The following is a 19,409-nucleotide window of genomic DNA, read 5'->3' as shown; positions in this document are numbered from 1 at the left end:
ATTGGAATTCTGAAGGAAAGAGCAATCGGAGAAAGCCAAAGCTTCTATGCGGGTGCAGGATAACCAGAAGAAAGTGCCCCGACACAAGGGAGAGGACTCAGGAGGAGACTCAACCACACAAGTCAGGAGTCTAGTGAAGAAACAGAACAACTTCTACCACTCCAGTTACCCAATCCTTTCTGAGACAGACAACCAAAGATCAGCAGGTACACGAGGAAAGAGCCAAGAAAACACACATGGAAAACAAAACACACATCAAAACAGTTCAGTAAAACATTCTTTAAAACTCCTATGAAAGCTGTGAATATATTCAGTAGAAGAACACTTGCCTAGCAAACCTTAGCTGTGGTCTTCAGCAGAGGCAGGGCAAAGGAACGCTGGTGGGAGGGCGGGAACAGTATAGACTAAAGATGCTAAAGAGGAAAATCCACAAAGAAGAATAGGGCTGGGAATGTAGCTCAGTGGCACATGACTCCCTGGGTTCAATCCCCAGCACTCCAACTAAGAAAAATAAATTTGGAAGAACCCTTTTAAAGCAATTTTTAAATACTTGGAATTTCAGAAGCATTTAGAAAAATAAGGAAAGTGAACAGATGATCTCGAAATACACTAAAAACAATGAGAGGCCTGGGAATTCAGTTTAGCTGGTTAGGCACTCTCTTGGCATGAACGAACAGCTGGTTAGAGTCCCAGGACATGCTCTCTCTCTCTCTCTCACACACACACACACACACACACATACAAAATGGGCATGCAGAGGTGAGGCTGGGAATTCAGCTCAGCTGGTTAGGCACTCTCTTGGCACACATGCACAGCTGGTTAGAGTCCCAGGACATGCACACACACACACACAATGGGCACACAGAGGTGAGGCTGGGAATTCAGCTCAGCTGGTTAGGCACTCTCTTGGCACACATGCACAGCTGGTTAGAGTCCCAGGACATGCTGACACACACACACACACACACACACACACACACACACACACACAATGGGCACGCAGAAGTGAGGCTGGGAATTCAGCTCAGCTGGTTAGGCACTCTCTCGGCATGCACGCCCAGCTGTTTAGATTCTCAGGACATGCTCACACACACACACACACACACACACACACACACACACACAACTGGCAGAGGTGGCAGCAGGAGAGGAGACTGAGGAGTTCAAGGTCTGGCTGTGGAGATGGCTCAGGAGATAAAAGCACTTTCCATGCAGGCCTGACCACCTGAACCTGATCCCTGGAGACCATGGTGCAAAGTGAGAATCAACTCCGAAAATCATCTCTGACCTCCACTTGCATATGGTGGCATGCGTGTGCATGCACATGCGTATGTACACACACACACATACACACACACACACACACACACACACACAAACACACACACACAAACACACACACACATTTTATTTTCTAAAGTCTTCTTCAGTTATATGGCAAGTCCAAGGCCAATCTGTGTTGATAGAGATTTCTGTTTGACCCAGTCCCACAGTCATTCAGTCCCAAAGAAACACACAGAGGTCTACATTAATTATAAACTGGCTGGTCTATTAGCTCAGGCTTCTTATTAACTAATTCTTATATCTTAAATTAGCCTATTATTCTTGTCTATGTTAGCAATGTGTCTTGGTACCTTTATCAGTGAGGTATTCTCATCTTGTTTCTCCTGTGTTGACTGCAGACTGAGCTTTTGCTCTTGCCAGAATTCTCCTGTTCTTGTTGCCCCACCTCTACTTCCTGCCCTCTACTTCCTGCCTGGTCGCCCTACCTGGCTACAGGTCAATCAGCGTTTTCTTAAAACAATACAAGACCACTGTCTCACAGCAAATCACACAAGACCCTGTGTGATGGCTATTCTTGGTTGTAACCTTGATACACCAAAGAGAGGGAGCCTTAGGTAAGGATCTGCCTCCATGAAATTAGCTTGTGGGCCTATCTGGGGGGCATATTTTAATTACTAACCAGTGTAGGAGGGTGCAGCTCCTGTGGGCAGTGCCATCTCTAGGCAGCTGGGCCTGGACTATAGGAAGAAGTTGAGCAGGCCAGGAAAGAGAAGCCAGCAAGCAGCGTTCCTCCATGGGATCTGCTTCAGTGACTTCCTTCAGGTTTCTACCTTCACAATGGACTTTAACCTGTATGCTGAAATGAACCTTTCCTTCCCAGGTTACTTTTGAACACTTTATGGAAAAGGACGCAAAGATGTCCATAATAAAGTACATAAGGCACATGGAGCCAATCCAAGAGACACCCAATCTGACAAAATCCCTCGAACGCGGAAACAGAAAAATGCAATATGAGAACTATGAAGTTAGCATATCCTGGAGCTGAAGTAAGACAGTTCTAAGTCGTAAGAACCAAAGGGATGTTGGGGATTGTGGCATATGCCTTTAATTCCAACACCTGGGAGACAGAGGTAAATGAACTCACAGAAGTTGGTCAACCAGTGGGTTCCAGGCCAGCCAAAGTTACATGGCAAGACCCTATCTCCAAAAAACACAATGCAATAAAATGACTATCCAAAGGGCACAGTTAGTGCCAATACAACTAACCCCCTTTCCTCAGGGAATTTAAAAACAGCGATATAAAAGAAAAAGGGGTCACGTGCAAAGGACTGAGACTCAAACTAGCTCCTTGACAACAGGGGTATTAGTAGATAAGGAGCCATGATTTCAAATTTTCAGAAAAAAAAAAGTACTTTTAGCTCCCAATTCTGCACCCAGCTCAATAACACATAGGAACTGGAATATAACAAACTCAGTTTTAGGCATGAAAGCGCTCAAAAGGCTCACTTCCCTCACACCCTTCCTAAAGAACTTATTTCAGGATGTGTCCCAGCAAGATGACAGCATAAACCAGGACAGGAAAACTCAGGATCCTAAACACAGTGAGTCGAATCCAGAAAGGGGAGGGGATCCCAGGAAGATGGTGTGTTGTGAGCACTGAAAAGCCATGTGGTTTGGAGAAAGGAGGGGTACTGGTTCTAATTTTAAAAAGAGGGGATTCCAAACATAAAATATAACCAGAGTACAGAAAAGAAAATAGCACTACGACAAAGGCAAAGGAAGGAAGGAGGAAAGGAAGGAATGAAGGGAGGAAAGAAGGAAGGAAGGAAGGAAGGAAGGAAGGAAGGAAGGAAGGAAGGAAGGATGGATCAAGGCAACTAGAAAACACCTAGAAAAAAAATTTGTACTTACTGAGTTCACTGAAAGAGGACAGAGCTAGGCAGCAACCAGGGTGCAGCCTGCAGCATGGGGCAACGGATTTGTTTCTTTTTTTTAAATTAATTAATTTATTTGTTTCTAAGGGATTTTTTTCTAAGGAAAGAAGTCAGATATGCTGATATCTCCTTTAATCTTGGCACTTTGGAGGCTGAGGCAGGACTGTCACCAGTCCGAGACCAGCCTGGCCTACATTCATCAGTTCCAGGCCAGCCTGAACTACAAAGTAAAGCCTTGTTTTTTGTTCGTTTAAAAAAGTACGAAAACCAAACCCCATGCCATGCCCAAAGGAAACAGACATTATGGCAGTACAGCCAGTGCCCTGGTTATGAAGAATTCATGGTAGATCAGAGAAGAGTATGCAGTTGCTATTTATGTTGGAAGCTTGGGAGCCCAAGGGTCATCACCCCAACCCTAGAGAGAAGAATCGCAATCTCAGCATACGAACTAGGTCTGCACCGAGTAGTATTTATAGAATCACATTTTAGGGAATTCTAAAATTGGAGATGTCTTTAATTTTAGGCCAGGACAAATGTTGATTATGTTGGGTCTCAAGACATAAACTGCAGTATGCTAGGACCATTTGCTTTGCCTTTTAAAAATATATACAATATCAACTGACACCCAGTTCTCCCTTTGGATGCACTCTCTCTGGAGGTGAGAGTCATTTTCATAATTCAAATGGTTTGATGTTCATCAACTAGCCCAGTTCACTTGAAGTTAAGGGCAGATAAAAGGAAAAAAAATGTTTGCACATACAGCTGAGTGTAACCAGGAAATCATGCAATAAGAAACCTCAGGGAAGAAGGGCTGTGATGCTCTCAAACAAAACGTGTCCTTAGTTTTAAATCATTATTCTTTAACAGAAATGTTGAAAAGCAACCAAATCTAGGGAATTTGCAAATGCCACATTTTCTTTCTTAGTGGCAGATATGTGAGGTTCTCCAGGAAGGAAAAAAAATCATAATAATGGGCTTAGTGACAGAGGTAACCCCTAAGGTCCATTACCTCAGAAGACTACTACAAGCTTTAGTCTATGGGTCTCAGGTTTATGAGGGAGGTTTTATCTCATGGAAAAGTAACATCCCGTAAAAATATAATACCACCTATTTTCCATACTATTTTTTCACAATTTCAGGTAGATACATAATTTGTATTATGTATCTTTGATCATCTACATACTTTGATCATTTCCCCACTGTTACCTTCCAAGTCCCTTCTTTCGAAGTCTCCCTGCTACCTTTCAGATCTGTTTAATATTTCTTTATTTTTGTGCCTTACTGAATTTAATAAAAGTTTCTTGGTTGGTGAGATAGTTCAACGAGTAAATGTGCCTGCCACCATGCCTGATAACCTAAGTTTGATTCTCTGAATTCATATAGTAGAGGAGAAAAATAAACCCTGCAACAATTTGATTTCCATATCTCAGCTACGGAATGTATGCAGCCGCACATAAATACACACACAAATATATCTGAATAAAAATATAATAAAAAGTTAAAATTCAGTAGCATTGTTCATATGAATACGGAGGACCCAGGTGGAAGTCTGTGAGTTAAAGGCCAGTATGATATACATAGAAAATTCTAGGACTACCAAGGCTAGGGCTACATCCTTTTTTTTTTTTAAAAAAAAAAAGGGGGGGAACCCCCCATGATTAATAAAATACTACAGAAAATCAGCTATCATAACAAAAATACTTGAAATTTTATTATATATTTTATTAATTTCTTCCAGTAACCACATCTTAGGTAGCTCCTGGGATATATACACTATTCTTTAGAGACACAGTTAGAAGTTAGAGGCATAGTAACCAGACAAGAGAGGTAAAGGCTTTGAGAGTAAAGCAGATCTGACAAGTGGAAGGAACTACTAAGGCTTGGACTACATGGTCAGCTATGTACTTTAACTTACCATATACGTATTCTTTGACGTAAGGAATTAATGTATCAGTTCCATGAAACTCTGTATCTTGAGTACATGTGTGTGATCCCAGCACCAAGAGGCTGAAGCAGGAGAGTTTCAGCCAGCCTAGTATACACACAAGACCCTTTCTCAAACAAGCAAATGAAGAAGTAAAACACCCTTGTTCCACTCGCCAATCAAACCCTCTCCGCATCTCTATAAACATCTAAGCAGATCCACTCTACTCCACATTTACCCGGCCCCTGCTCTGAGTCAGATCTTAAGGACAAAGAGCAGAAACCAACATTTCAGCTCTCCAGGAGCTCACAACGTTAATAAAAGATAAGAAATCCCTGATGGTGCTTCAGTATCATCTGAGAGACTCAGGGGCTGGTTTCGTCTGTTTAGAGCCTAGCACAAACAGGAGAGGAGCTAAAACCTGAAGGTCTTAGAGAGGAAGTGTTCAAAGGTCACTGCCTCTTTGAAAAGAGACTTAGAGATAAGCAAGAATAAAACAGATAAGCAGGTGTAAAGGCTCAAGGCAGAGCACTACAGGACAAAAAGGAACTGGCAGAACTGGGAAGTGTTATGTGATAGAGCCCTGGTCTAGCGTGACAGACCCCTTGTCTAGTGTGCACAGGCTTTGAGTTCAAGCCACAGCACTGCAAAATTAAAAAAAATTAAAACAAAGAGGAAAAGATAGGGTAGACTTGAGAGTCAAGTGGCATGCTGGTATGTTTGGAAAAGTCAAGTATCTCAAGGCTGCTGGAACAAACGAGTCTGTGCTGGACGTGGCAGGAACAAAAGGCCAAGCTTTCCACAGAATCAGGCCACTAAAGGAAAGGGAAAAGTGAGTTCACAGAAGAACAAGTAAGAAGAAGGCAGGTCCAGTTTGGGGAAGATGATGCTGAAGCAAGGTGTAGGGAGGATGGCTCTGAGCTGGCAGATAGGCCACTCCAGTAGGCCAGTCAGCAGAAGAACAAAAAGCTACGATGCATTCATGTGCTATTTAGTTTGCATGAACACAAAAGACTTGAGCGCTGACTACTTTACTACTTTAAAAACAAGAGTTTCCAAATTCGGTATCTGCATTTCTCCTCTTGTAATAAATACTCGAATTTTTTTCCATAGCAATTGCTAGATTGATAAACATAGTTTTTCCCTTTTTAAGACCATACACAAATGGTTTTACACAGTTATATAAGATGTAGGAACCACAAATTAGAGAAAGAAATCAATATTTGACTTCTTGAGATTGTCTTTGTTCACTGAACATGAGGATCTCCACTTGCATCCATTTTTCTGCAAGCGAGATGACTTGGTAGTTCTTGTTTTTTTTTTTTTCTTTCCTCTTCCTTCTTCTTTTTCTCCTCCTTTTCTTCTTCAATTTGTTTTTGGAAACAATGTTTCTCTCTATAGGCCATGCTCTTCTGGAACTCACACTATAAGTCAGGCTTGCCTTAACCTCGGATCCTCCTGCCTCTGCCTCCCCAGTGCTGGGACTAAAGCCCTGTGCCACAACACCTAACTGACTTGGTTCTTCTTTATAACTGAAAAACAAAATCAGTGCACACATAGCGAATTTGTTCTTATCCATTTCTCTGTTACTGGCATCTAGGTTGATTGCATAACTTAGTGACTGTGAACAGCGTTGCACAATGCAAAGCTCTCCTCTCAAATCTCTTTGGTATTACCGTTCCCCAGGCTGTAGGGAACAGGACCTTGTACACGGCAAGCAGGCACCCAACCACAGAGCTGCGTCCCTAGTCCTGCTACCACAGTAAATCTAACACTAATGGGAAAGAAACAAGACATTTGGGGAAATGAATGTTTTCTTTTAAATGGTTAGAATTCAGTCACACTTTCTCTCGCAGAAAAGAATTCCAAAAATGTCCTCCAGGATTCCTCCTCCTTGGTTATTCAATCAAACACTAACTAGGAACTCTTGCAGAAGGGCTCTATGCATGAAGTTTTGTAGTGGTATATTGATCTGTATTTTGATAAATAAATCTTGTCTGAAGACTAGAGGCAAAGCGAAAGCCACTAGAAATCAGGCAGTGGTGTCACACACCTTTAATTCCAGGATTTGGGAGGCAGAGGATCTCAAGGCCACCCTGGATTACGCGAGATTAGTGCAGAAACAAATCCAGGTGGTGGTGGCTCACACCTTTAATCCCAGCACTAGAGGGAATATAAAATGGGAGGAGAGAAGGCTTAGTCTTAGTCTGCATAGTCTGCAGTCATCTAGCCTCGGTAGAGGTAAGACTTCTCCAGTGGCTTAGCTGCTTTGTTTTTCTGGTTTTCCGGTGGAAACCCAATTTCTGTCTCTGTGTTTTTATTATTCATGCTACAGAAGTTTCTAATCAGAAGGTAATGTGGCGATACAAGTCTTGGAAGCAGAGGAGAACAGCAGAAGAGTGTGCGAACTGAAAAGGGAGACGAAAAGATGAGGAAGGGATGCGGAAGACAGACGAAACAGTGTGCCACCACTGCTGCTGAGCTTGAAGATGAGAGAACCATGGCTGCAGAGCATAAGAACAACCACCCAGTACAATCGGAGTAGAGCTGAAGGGGAGGAGTGATGATATGAAATAAGGGGAAACCCACAGAATCAGCTGACCCGAGATAGTGGGAGCTCAACGACTCCAGACTGACAACTGGGGAACCTGCACTAGGTCCCCTGAATGCAGGTGACAAAGGTGTGGCTTGGGCAGACTGTCTGAGGCCACTGGCAGTGGGACCAGGATCTAACCATAGTGTATGAACTACTTTGTGGAGCCCACTCTCTATGAAGAGATACCTTGTTCAGCCTAGGCACAGTGTGTGTGTGTGTGTGTGTGTGTGTGTGTGTGTGTGTGTGTGTGTGTGAGAGAGAGAGAGAGAGAGAGAGAGAGAAAGAGAGAGAGAGAGAGAGAGGAAGAGAGAGAGTCTGAGGGCCTTGGTCCTCCCTCAATAAAGTGATAGGACAGAATTAGCTGTCTTCCCAGGGGAGGCCTTACCCTCTCTGAGAAGCAGATGGGGGTAGGGTGAGGGAAACTCTAGGATTGGTATGTAAAAGAAAAAGAGAAAAAAAAATCATGGAAAAGAAAAGAACAACTACCCAGCCGCCACCAAGGACAACTGGGGGCCTAGGTTCCACGACCACACGGAAATAAGTTCTGACAAGATGCTAAAGGAGTCTGAAAACCAACTTATTCTTAGAACTTTGGAAAGGAACAGGCCTAGAGGCCTTGACTCCATCCTTGTGAAACCTGGAGCAAAGAGCCAAAGAGCCAAGTGACTGTGCCCAGACATGTGACTACAGAACTGAAATCAGGGCACAAATAGCTGAACTTTGTTTCAGCGGCTAAATCTGTGGTGATTGGTTACAGGAACACTGAAACGCAAATACAATTCCATAAAAGACTTCAAATGTGATTGTTCATGGGGCTGGGAATGTAGCTCAGTTGAATGCTTGCCTAGCAGGTATGAGATCTAAGGTTTAATGCCTAGTACCTCATAAACCATATGCAAATCCAGCACTGGAGAGGTAGAGGCAGGATCAGAAGTTCAAGGCCATCATCTGTTGCATTACAACTTCAAGGGCAGCCTGGGCCATGAGATCTGTGGCTTGAATGATATTGGCTTGAGTGATATTCCTCATTCTCTGGCATTTGAATACCTGGCATCAGGTTGACCTGTTTGGGGAGGCTTAGGTGGTGTGGTCTTACATCACTGGGAGTGGGCTTTGAAAGCTTGAAGACTTTGCCATTTTGAGTTTACTCTCTCCATGATATGTGAGGTCTCTGCTGTTCTGCCACCAAGCCTGCCTGCTGCCATGTTCCCCACTATGATGGTGATAGACTCCTATTTCCCTCTGAAACCTTAAGCCCCCCAAGCCCTTTCATCTAAAGCTGCCTTGGTTTTGGTGTTTTTATCACAGCAATAGAAAGCTAGCTAATATAGAGAGACTGGTGTTGGAGAGGATGAGGACCGCTTGTTGATTTCTAGCCACTTAGCCCCAAAATAATCACACAGAAACTGTTGTAATTAAATCACTACTTGGCCCATTAGCTCTAGCCTCTTATTGGCTAACTCTTACAAATTAATTTAACTCATTTCTATTAATTCTATTAATTGCCATGTAGCTGTGGCTTACCGGCTGAAGTTCTGGCATCTGTCTCCAGCAGGGGCTTTCTCAGGTTTTATGTGTGGGAGGTCCTTCTGTCTATGTGTTGCTTTTACTGGTTAATGAATAAAGAAACTGCTTTGGACCTATAGCAGGATAGAACTTAGCTAGGTGGAGAAAACTAAACTGAATGCTGGGAGAAAGGAGGCAGAGTCAGAGAGAAGCCATGTAGCTCCACCAGAGACAGACGCTGGAACTTTAGCCAGTAAACCACAGCCACATGGCGATACACAGATTAATAGATATGGGTTAAATTAATACATAAGAGATAGCCAATAAGAAGCTAGAGCTAATGGGCCAAGCAGTGATTTAATTAATACTATTTCTGTGTGATTATTTCAGAGTTAAGCAGCCAGGGTCAAACAAGCAGCCCTCCTCCTACAGACTGGTTTTTAGAAAAAGCTCTTTTAATCTCATTCTGTCCCTTAATATAATCCTAGACAGTTCACACATTTCTAGACATACCAAGTTATTATGAGCCGGGTGTGGTGGTGGCATGTGTCTTTAATACCAGCACTCAAGAGGCAGAGGCAGGTAGATCTCCGTGAGCTTGAGGCCAGCCTTGTCTACAAATCGAGTTCCAGGACAGCTAGGGCTACAGAGAGAAACCCTGTCTTGTGGGGGGAGAGCTAAGTTATTATGAAACTCAGCTTAATTTATCTTTAAAATAAAATAAAAACTAGCATAAACCAATTTTGGTTGAACACATTTTTAATCCCATCACTCAGGAAGCAGAGGCAGGTGGATCTCTGAGTTTAAGGCCAGCCTGGTCTAGAGAGTAAGTTGCAGGACAGCCAGATAATAAACAAACAAAAACTTTTAAATGTATAAACCTACATAAAATGTAAAAGAAAAGCACAGTGAATCCTCTTCTCATAACTGTATTCAAAATTGCTATTTTTCTCCCACCAAAGACATTTAGCAATGCTGAAGAAATGCTTGACAGCCACTACTGGATGATGTCAGTAGCAGAGAGGATATAAGCCAGGGATGTCGCTAAACATTCTACAGTACAGAATCCTACACACAAAAAATAGCTAGTATAAATTTCAGTAACACTGACATTAAGAAACATTGCTCTTAGCCATGTACATTGTTTTTTGTTTGTTTCTTTGATTTGTTTTGATACAGGGTGTCTCTGCATATACTTGACTATCCTGGAACTCACTATGCAGACTATGCTGGTCTTCTACTCAAGAGATCCACCGGCCTCTGCTTCCCAAATGCTAGGATTAAATCATGTGCCGCCATAGTTGGCTTGGTGGTAGTGCATTGTTTTAATCCCAGAGGGTCAGCCTGGTCTACATAGTGAGTTCCAGAACAGCCAGAGTTATATAATAGAGAAACCCTGTCTTAAAAATAATTAAATATAGGGCTGGAGAGATGGCTCAGTGGTTAAGGGTATTGAGTGATCTCCCAAAGGACCTGGGTTCAAATCCCAACACCCACACAACAGCTAACAACTGTTTGTAACGCCAAGATCTGACACTCTCACGCAGACCCACCTGCAGGCAAAACACCAATGCACATAAAAGTAAATAAATGTTAAGAAAAAACTTGAATATAAATAAAAATAAAATTAGACCTAAGCAAGGGTTTGTAGGCTGGCATGTTGACCAAGAAGCTCTGATTTTCTTCCTTCCTTTATTTCCTTCTTTTTCATTTTTTGGTTTTCTAAGACAGGGTCTCTCTGTGTATCCCTGGCTACGCTGGAACTCACTCTGTAGACCAGATTGGCCTCAAACTCAGAGATCCGCCTGCCTGATTTTCAACAAAAGCAGAGTGAGGAGTGAACTGTGGCAGTAACGGTGAGATCTAATAACCTATTAACAGACTTGTTCTGTCTGCGCACTAACTCATGCAGAAGGTGTAAGCACATCCAAAATCCTTCTCTCGGGAACGTCCTGAGGTATAGTTACTCTGTTATTAGCAAAGAGAAATATATTTACAGTAACACATAACCCCACTGAAAAACATCAAACTGAAGTGATCAATCAAGAAGGAACCACTCCTCTGAAAAGACACACAAACGGTCTGCAAACAGGAGATGCTGAACATCTCTCGTCATGAGGGAAACAACATCAGAATGAGCTATCACCTACTCCCACTAGGACGGCTACAACACTCAGAACAGAAAATAACAAGTCCTAAAGAGAGTGTGGGAAAGCTGGGACCCTTCACACTGCTGCAGGATTGTAAAAGATACAACCACTATGAAGAATAGTATGAAGATTCATCACATGTGGGCTGTGAACATGGTTAAGAGTGAGGAAGGGGTTGGAGGAAGGGAGGGGATCTAGAGGGGAAGAAAGACCAAGCAGGGCACATTTTTTCTCATATTCAGATGCAAGAGCTGGAGGATGGGAGGAGCGTTGGGAACACAGACTCTGGACACGACAAGGCCACGGCACTCATGAGCTCAGGCAGCTGCAGTTCCCGCGCAAGCCCTGAACAAGAGCAAGCCAACCACATTCCCAGCACAGACAGGGTACATATCTACAGGTCCCAGCTCTTACTGAGGAGCTACTCATTCTGTTCTGAGCAGTGGCCACTGGGAGGTTTCCAGGCTTCAGCGGATGCCCCCACACCCCATGCACACACAGGCAACAGCAACTGAATTTATTGGGTCATAAAAAAGAAAAAGTTGGGAAAATATGAGAGGAGCTGGAGGAGGAAATGGGGGTAGGAGGTAGATGTGACCATATTTCGTTGCATACATGTATGAAACTCTCAAAAAAAGAACTTAAAATTAAGAATAATTATTATCATTAACAGTCAGGAGGTGGAAGCACAAAGACCTTGAGACAAGTCTGGGCGTCACAGTGAGACTCGAGGGGAAGATAGGAGAGAGAGGGAGCAAAGGACGGATGGGGAGGAAAAGAGAAGAGACAGAAGAGAGAAAAGGAGAGGAGGGGAGACAACGGACGGAAGAATACTGCAGGGTTCTATTTACATGAGGTATTTTAAGAGCGTCAAACTAATAGAAACAGAAAAAAGGATGTGGTTACCAAGGACGAGGGTGGGGTCCAGGGCCAGAGGAACTAGGGAGCAGTTCAACTTTGCAAGATGAAAAAGTTGAGATCTGACACACCCAGGGTACAGAGAGTACATTTAAAAACATTTGGGTTGCTGCATGTTGTGCTGCACACCTTTATACCAGCACAAGAGGCAGAAGCAGGCTGGTCTCTGTGAGTACAAGGCCAGCCTAGACAACACAGCGGGTTTCAGGACAGCAAGGGCTGGATAAGAAAACTGTCTCAAAAGAAACAAACAAACAAAAAGTATTGTGAGGGCTGGAGAAATGGCTCAGCAGCTAAGAATATTGACTGTTTTGTTGTTTTTTTTCCAAAGGACCTACGTTCAATTCTCAGCACCCAAATAGCGGCTAACCACCATCCCTAACTCTAGTTCCAGGAGATCCAACACCCTCTTCTGGCCTCCACAGACACTAGACAAAAACACCAATACACATAAAAATAAAATAGTTTTTAAGTTGGTAAGGATGGGATCTTCTAGAAAATTTATCATTTCTTCAAGGTTCTCAAGAAGCATTGTAATATCAAATGACTACATGCCACCCTATGCTTAAATTTGGCTTTGGCTTCATTTTGATTATTTTTTGAGACAGTGTTTCACTAGGTAGCCCAGAATATATTACAACTATCAATCTTCTTCCTCAGCCTCCTAAATCCTGGAGCTACAGGCATACACTTGAATTTAAAGCATTACTGATCATGGATGGTCTCTGTGCACGCAACTTTGGAGCTAATTATAGTTCTAGAGATTTAATTTCAGGCAAAGGTCAGTGCACGGGCTTCTCCTTCCACCAACTTTTGGGAATACAGAGCTACCTACTCTAAGTGCCCTTTAAGTCAGAGTTTCTGGAGACCGATATTAAATATTACTCTTGCTCTAGCATTTGTGAATACTGCTACAGCTACCACTGATACATCAGTAACTCTCCCTGAACTAAATCCTCCAAAATACCCATATTAAGACACAAAGAACCAAACCATTTGAAAAACGGTGCTAATATAAGCCGAATTTCCAGGTATCAGAAATTTTATATAATAGATGATGTGCTTATAAAACCAACACTTGGGAAGTAAGGGAAGAAGACCAGTGACAGACAACATACAATTCTGTCTCAAACAAACAAACAAAGAACAAAAGAACTGTTGAATAAGCACTAATTAGAGCAGGCCATTGTCTGCTGTGGTGGTGTTCACCTACAATCCCAGCAGCAGGAGGACTGCCACAAGTTCAAGACCACACTGGTGCATATAGGGAGTTCCAGGAGACCTCTCCAAGAGTCAGCAAAACAAAAAAATGTTTTCCGTTCATTCACGACAGCCCTGACTGAAGACATACTAAAAGTGCCAGGGCAGTCACTTTAGAGACAATGCCTCAAAATTTAAAACTCTACCTAAAGCTTCAAGAGAAGACATCTTAGACTTCAAATTTCATTAGAATTCACAATCTTTTCCTATGTTCCAGAATATGAACAGAATGACTTGAATGGAGAATGGGTATAACCTAAGCATATTAAGTTACTCCAAACTGCCTTTTTTGGGGGGAAGAGAGGTGTTTCAAGACAGGGTTTCACTGTGCAGCCCTAGATGTCGTGGAACTCACTCTGTAGACCACGCCTGCCTCTGCCTTGTGAGGGCCGGGATTAAAGGTGTGAGCCACCACCAACCAGAAGTCCCTTAACTTCCATTCTTCCAGAGCTTAAGGACAGAAGAAAAAAGGTATTCTAAACTAAAGCCAACAAAGTATAGGGTTGCTGTGCTATCGTCCTTACTCCAAAGCCAAAAAAATTACAGGTTTACTCAATTGGAGTAAACCCCAAACAAAAATAGATACCAATTTGTAAAATCCACACTGCTAAAAACACATGCAGGTGCAATGAAGAGTTACCGCAGCCAGCAGGTCCTGAGATGTTCGTGCTATAGCAGTAAATGAAAGAGAAATACCAACTAAGAGTGGTTTATTTAAGCTGGTTGACAGAGCAAGTTTCTGCACCAAGAGTCAAGAGTCTAACTCTTCAATATGCTACAACACTTGGCACACACAGAAAGCGTTATTTCCAGGGTAATTTCCCAACAAATTGTGGCAGAAGATGTCATACATCAGCTCACTCTGAGAATGACGCCTTGACGTTGGAAAACGTGTGCTCAGGTACACGCTATCAGCTAACTTACGCAGAGAGGCTGTACTCCTGCACTGCTGCCCTGGAAGCAACTACTGCGGGCACCAAAAACCTGGCACTGGCGAACGCTGTGGCAACGGGGGAGACACGAGGCCAGTGTCCGCAGGGCTAGCTCAATGGATCGCTTTCCTTTCCACTTCCTCTCACCCTTCTTTTCTGTTTTGTTGAACTATTTACTCCTTTAAATTCAGATACTACCGAATTTATTTAAAAAAAAAAAAAAAACGCCTACCCATTAGCAGTCAGTCTTTATTTTCACCCAACTCTAAACAAACACTAATCTATTCCAGTCTTTACCACTAAACAGCATCTCACCACATGATTACAGCACCTAAGTTCTTTTCTTTGGATACAGTGGAATCTCTTGGCTGTATCAGCAAATATGAACACAGTAGCTGGTACTCAGACTCCTGTTACAGCCTAGCAGTCTGCAGAAACTATAACATTAATTGCAAAATACTAAGCTTTGAGGGGAAGGGAGGAAATTTAATTACTGTTTTGTTTTTAACTAGCTCAAGATGCTTAATTTTCCAGAGGAGGCCACAACTACCAACCACAGTGACATCAGGGCTAATGGAAATTCTGTGCGTGAAGCTCTTTGATAAGTCAAAAGATTAAGTTTCCCCTCCTAAATTATGGGGAAAGGGCTGAAGACATGGCTCAGCAGGTAAAATCACTTACTGATCTTGCAAAAAGGATCCAGGTTTAGTTCCCAGAACCTTCATATTGGCTCACAACTACCCATAACTCCAGTTCAAGCGGCTATGACGCCTTCCTCTATCCTCCACAGGCACCAGGCACATACACTGCAGGCAAAAACATTTATACATATAAAATAAAATAAATGCCTTCATTTGCTTTATTTTGTCATTTTTGTCTTAACAAGTTTTTTGTTTTTTGAATTTTTTTTTTGAAAGAGAAGGAACATAAAGTTGGGTAGATGGAGAGATGGGGAGGATCTGGGAAGGGTTGGGAAAGGGGAAAAACATGATCAAAATATATTGTATGAAAAATATTTTTTTTATTTTTTTAAAATATTTATTTATTTATTATGTTTACAATATTCTGTCTGCATGAAGACAGGGCACCAGACCTCATTACAGATGGTTGTGAGCCACCATGTGGTTGCTGGGAATTGAACTCAGGACCTTTGGAAGAGCAGGCAGTGCTCTTAACCTCTGAGCCATCTCTCCAGCCCTGAAAAATAAATTTTAAAGAAAAAATTGCTATCCAGGATGTGGTGGCACGTGCCTTTAATCCCAGCACTTGGTAGGCAGATTTCAAAGAGTTCGAGGCCTGCCTGGTCTACAAAGAGAGTTCCAGGACAGCCAGGGTTGTCACACATAGACAGCCTGTCTCCAAAACCAAAAAAAAAGAAAAGAAAAATTGCTAGAAAAAAAAAAAAACGGAAAAACGGATAAAAAAAAAAAACTTGGAAGCCTTGAGGCCTAAAATGGAATATAAGTGATCTCTGACCCCATCCAGTTGAGACAAACAGCAAAACCGCCAAGTATATAAAACTGGTCTGTAAAAGCTCCATCTCCTTCCCAGGCCCTTTATCTCCCTTCCTCTTTAAAATAAATCTAGCACCTTGCTGTTTCCTAATCACAAAGGAGAACTATCTCCTATACCTGTTGAATGACTACCTCACTATAACCTAAAACGTGTATGTGTAGAAATGTTACTACCATAAGGAATCTGGCCAGGTGTGACAGGGCACGCTAGTATCCCAGTACTTAGAGGCTAAGGCAGCAGGTCTACCATGAGTCTGAGACCAACCTGACCTGTACATCAAGTACCAAGTCAGCACGCAGGGATACACAGCAAGGCCTTATCTCAAATGAACACAAAAGTAAAAATGAACTCCCCCCAAAACAGGTATTTGTATAATAAGACATTCCCTCAAAACATAAAATAACAATTAGTTTCCCAGTTGGGCAGTGGTGGCACATGCCTTTAATCCCAGCACTTACTTGGGAGGCAGAGGCAGGTGGATCTCTGTGAGTTAGAGGCCAGCGCTGTCTACGAAGCAAGTTCCAGGACAGACAGAGTTGTTACACAGAGAAACCCTGTCTCAAAAACCAAACAAACAGAAGAGTGTGCACAATAAACCCTCTCCATGACAAATCAAATCTAGTTAGTTAATACACTGCTAGGGATAATGTGCAATTTAGAAGAAGTAGAGGAAAAGAGAAGAAACTGAGGTTGTGGAGCTAGCTCAGACTGTAAAGGCCTTGCTGCTCAAACATGGGGAACTGAATTTGGTGCCCAGCACTTGCACCCTGGTAATCCCAGGGCTGGTTAGGTGGAGACAGGAGGATCCCTAGGCTCACTGGCCGGCTAGCCAGCCAGCCAGCCAGCCAGCCAGCCTCGCCTATCTGGAGAGTTCTAATGGAGACACTGCATCAAAAACACAAAGTGGTGGTGGTACACACCTTTAATCCCAGTCTGGGGAGGCAGAGGCAAGCAGATCTGAGTTTGAGGCCAGCTTGGTCTACAGAGGGAGTTCCAAGACAGCCAGAGACACAAAGAGAAACCCTCTGGGAAAAGAAAAACAAAACAAAAAAGCTAGGAAGGTGGTCCCTCAGGTTATGACCGCTACACTCTTGTAGTCACACAAACTAACAGAGCAGGAGGATCAGACATACAAGGTCAGCTTTGGCTACCTGCCAAGTTCTAAACCAATCTCAGCTACATGAGAATTTGTCTTTGAAAAGAACTCTTGAGTTTAATTTAATTTTTTGAAACAAGGTCTCTCTCTCTCTCTCTCTCTCTCTCTCTCTCTCTCTGTCTCTGTCTCTCTCTTGCCCTAGCTAGCCTAGAATTTGCTATGTAGACTAGGCTGGTCTAGAACTCAGAGATCCGCCTCCCAAGTGTGCTGGTATTTAAGCCCCGCTGGCAAGCTTACCCTAATTTGATAACTGACAATGATACAAATTCAGAAAGCTAGAAACACTGTCAGCTGTCATTAATGGAAGGTATAACTATTTTTAAAATGTGTGTGTGTGTGTGTGTGTGTGTGTGTGTGTGTGTGTGTATGGTGCTGGGGATTGGACCTAGGTGCCTCTGAGCTATAGCCTCAACCACATCAGAAAATCCGTGTGTTATAGTGCCAAAGAGTGTTTGTGTTCACATCTGTGGAAAGCATTCAGAGCCAAACAATTAAAGTGTAAAACTCTACCAAACCTAAAAAAAAAAAAAAAAAAAAAAACCCTAATAATAGAAAGCTAGGTAGTTTCTCTGTTTGTTTTGGTTTTGATTTTGATTTTTCAAGACAGGGTTTCTCTGTGTAGATCTGGCTGTCCTGGAACTCACTCTGTAGACCAGGCTAGCCTCGAATTCCACCTGCCTCTGCCTCCCTGAGTGCTGGGATTAAAGGCATGCATCACCACTGCTCAGTTGAAAGCTACTTAGTTTTAAGTTAAAAGATTTTAAATATGCCAAAACAGTTTAACAATAAATGGTCACCTGGTAAGGGTGGAATTCTAAATTGGGTTCTAATACTGGTACTCAATGTACAACTATCTCTGGCGGTGCTGATGCAAACAGAACATTCGGTCTTATGTTCTTAATACCGTGAGCTGTCAAATCGTCTTTTCAATCTGCAGCATGTCACTCATTTCAGAGTAATGACTTATACATGCAAATGTCAAATAAAAACGTAAGATCTACTTGGACTGCGATGGTTCCTTCTCAACTCTTTTTTTTTTTCATACTTGTAAGAAGCACCACCAGCTAACCCAAAATACCTTTCCCACACCTTCAGGCCTCTTACTGTAAGCAGCGTCCTGCAGAAACACCTAACAGTGCTGACAATGTGGGAGGCATTGATTTGTAGCTGTTTTTCCATTGGAGTGATGGATTTTGAGATCAACTACTCCCGACGTCTACTAGGTCCCCCTGGTGACCAAAGAGCGCACGAAGGCAGCAGTAGGGTTCTAAAGCCGGCGGGCAGCGGAACAGAAAAAAATCATGAAAAATTAACACACCAACAGCACACACGACGTGACTGCGAACCGCGCTCGCACGGCCGGGGAGCTGACTGGAGAGCCGCACGGCAGTCACGATCCCCTTTCAGTTGACCAACGCAAATACCCACCGCCTCGATCCGGCTTGCCGATCCCTCCCTCCCATTTAAACCAGCGTTGGGGTGGGCAAGGCAAACCCAGGGGCTCTGCACCGAGGCGCAGCCGCTGGCGGGGACTTGGGGACCCACTGGCATAACAACTGGTCACGCACAATTCTCTGAAATATGGAGGAATGACACACCACGTTTTGCTACCCGAGACACGGAGTCGGGGATGGCAGGGCTGAGGGCCCCCCCCCCCCCGAGCCAAGGTGGAGCACACAGAGGAGGGACCAGAGCCGGGACTCTGAGGGGCGCAGAGCTGGGGCGGCGCCCGGGGAAGGCGGGGGTGAGGATCGGGACGCGGGGCGAAGCGGGACCAAGGAGGGCGCGAGGCGGGGTCGCGGCCGGCCTACCTGGAGGTAATGGGGTTTCCTCAGCCAGGCCCCCGCGCAGAGACTCCTCGCCATGGCACTCACATCGCCCCGCCGCGCCGCAGTCGGAGGCGGACCCGAGCGCGGCTGCCCGCCCGCCGGCCGGCCTCCCCGCCCCTGCCCCGCCGGCCTCCCCGCCCGCCCACGGCCTGCCCGCCCACGGCCCGCCCCCGGCGCGCGCTCCCGGGGCTGCGCGGCGCTGCGGAGGGCGGAGGAGGAGGGCGGCTCGGCGCGCGCAGCCCCGCCCTCACCCCGGCCGCGGCTCCGCCGACACAAATCCGCCTGCGCCTTGGCGCTTAAAGGGGAGGCGCGCACGGGGGAGGGGCGCGGGCGCGAGCGGCGCGGGGGTGCGCGGAGCGTGGGCTCGGGGCAGCGCCCCCTTTGCAGGGCCCGGGCTCGCAGCTC

General features: G+C 44.2%; 1 protein-coding gene across 1 annotated transcript in view; it reads right to left on the bottom strand.

Moving 5' to 3' along the window:
* Dipk1a (divergent protein kinase domain 1A) overlaps positions 1–19,114 on the bottom strand; it is an 82,426-nt gene extending 63,312 nt beyond the window's left edge. The window contains exon 1 of the mRNA XM_087908753.1: positions 18,987–19,114. Within this exon, the coding sequence (XP_087764879.1) occupies positions 18,987–19,040 (54 nt within the window). The 5' untranslated portion in view covers positions 19,041–19,114. The remainder of the gene's footprint in view (positions 1–18,986) is intronic.
* Positions 19,115–19,409: the final 295 nt, after the last annotated feature.

Source organism: Myodes glareolus, chromosome 8, assembly GCF_982192425.1.
Source record: "Myodes glareolus chromosome 8, mMyoGla1.1, whole genome shotgun sequence".
Lineage (NCBI taxonomy): Eukaryota > Metazoa > Chordata > Mammalia > Rodentia > Cricetidae > Myodes > Myodes glareolus.
This window is presented reverse-complemented; position numbering and strand designations above follow the sequence as displayed.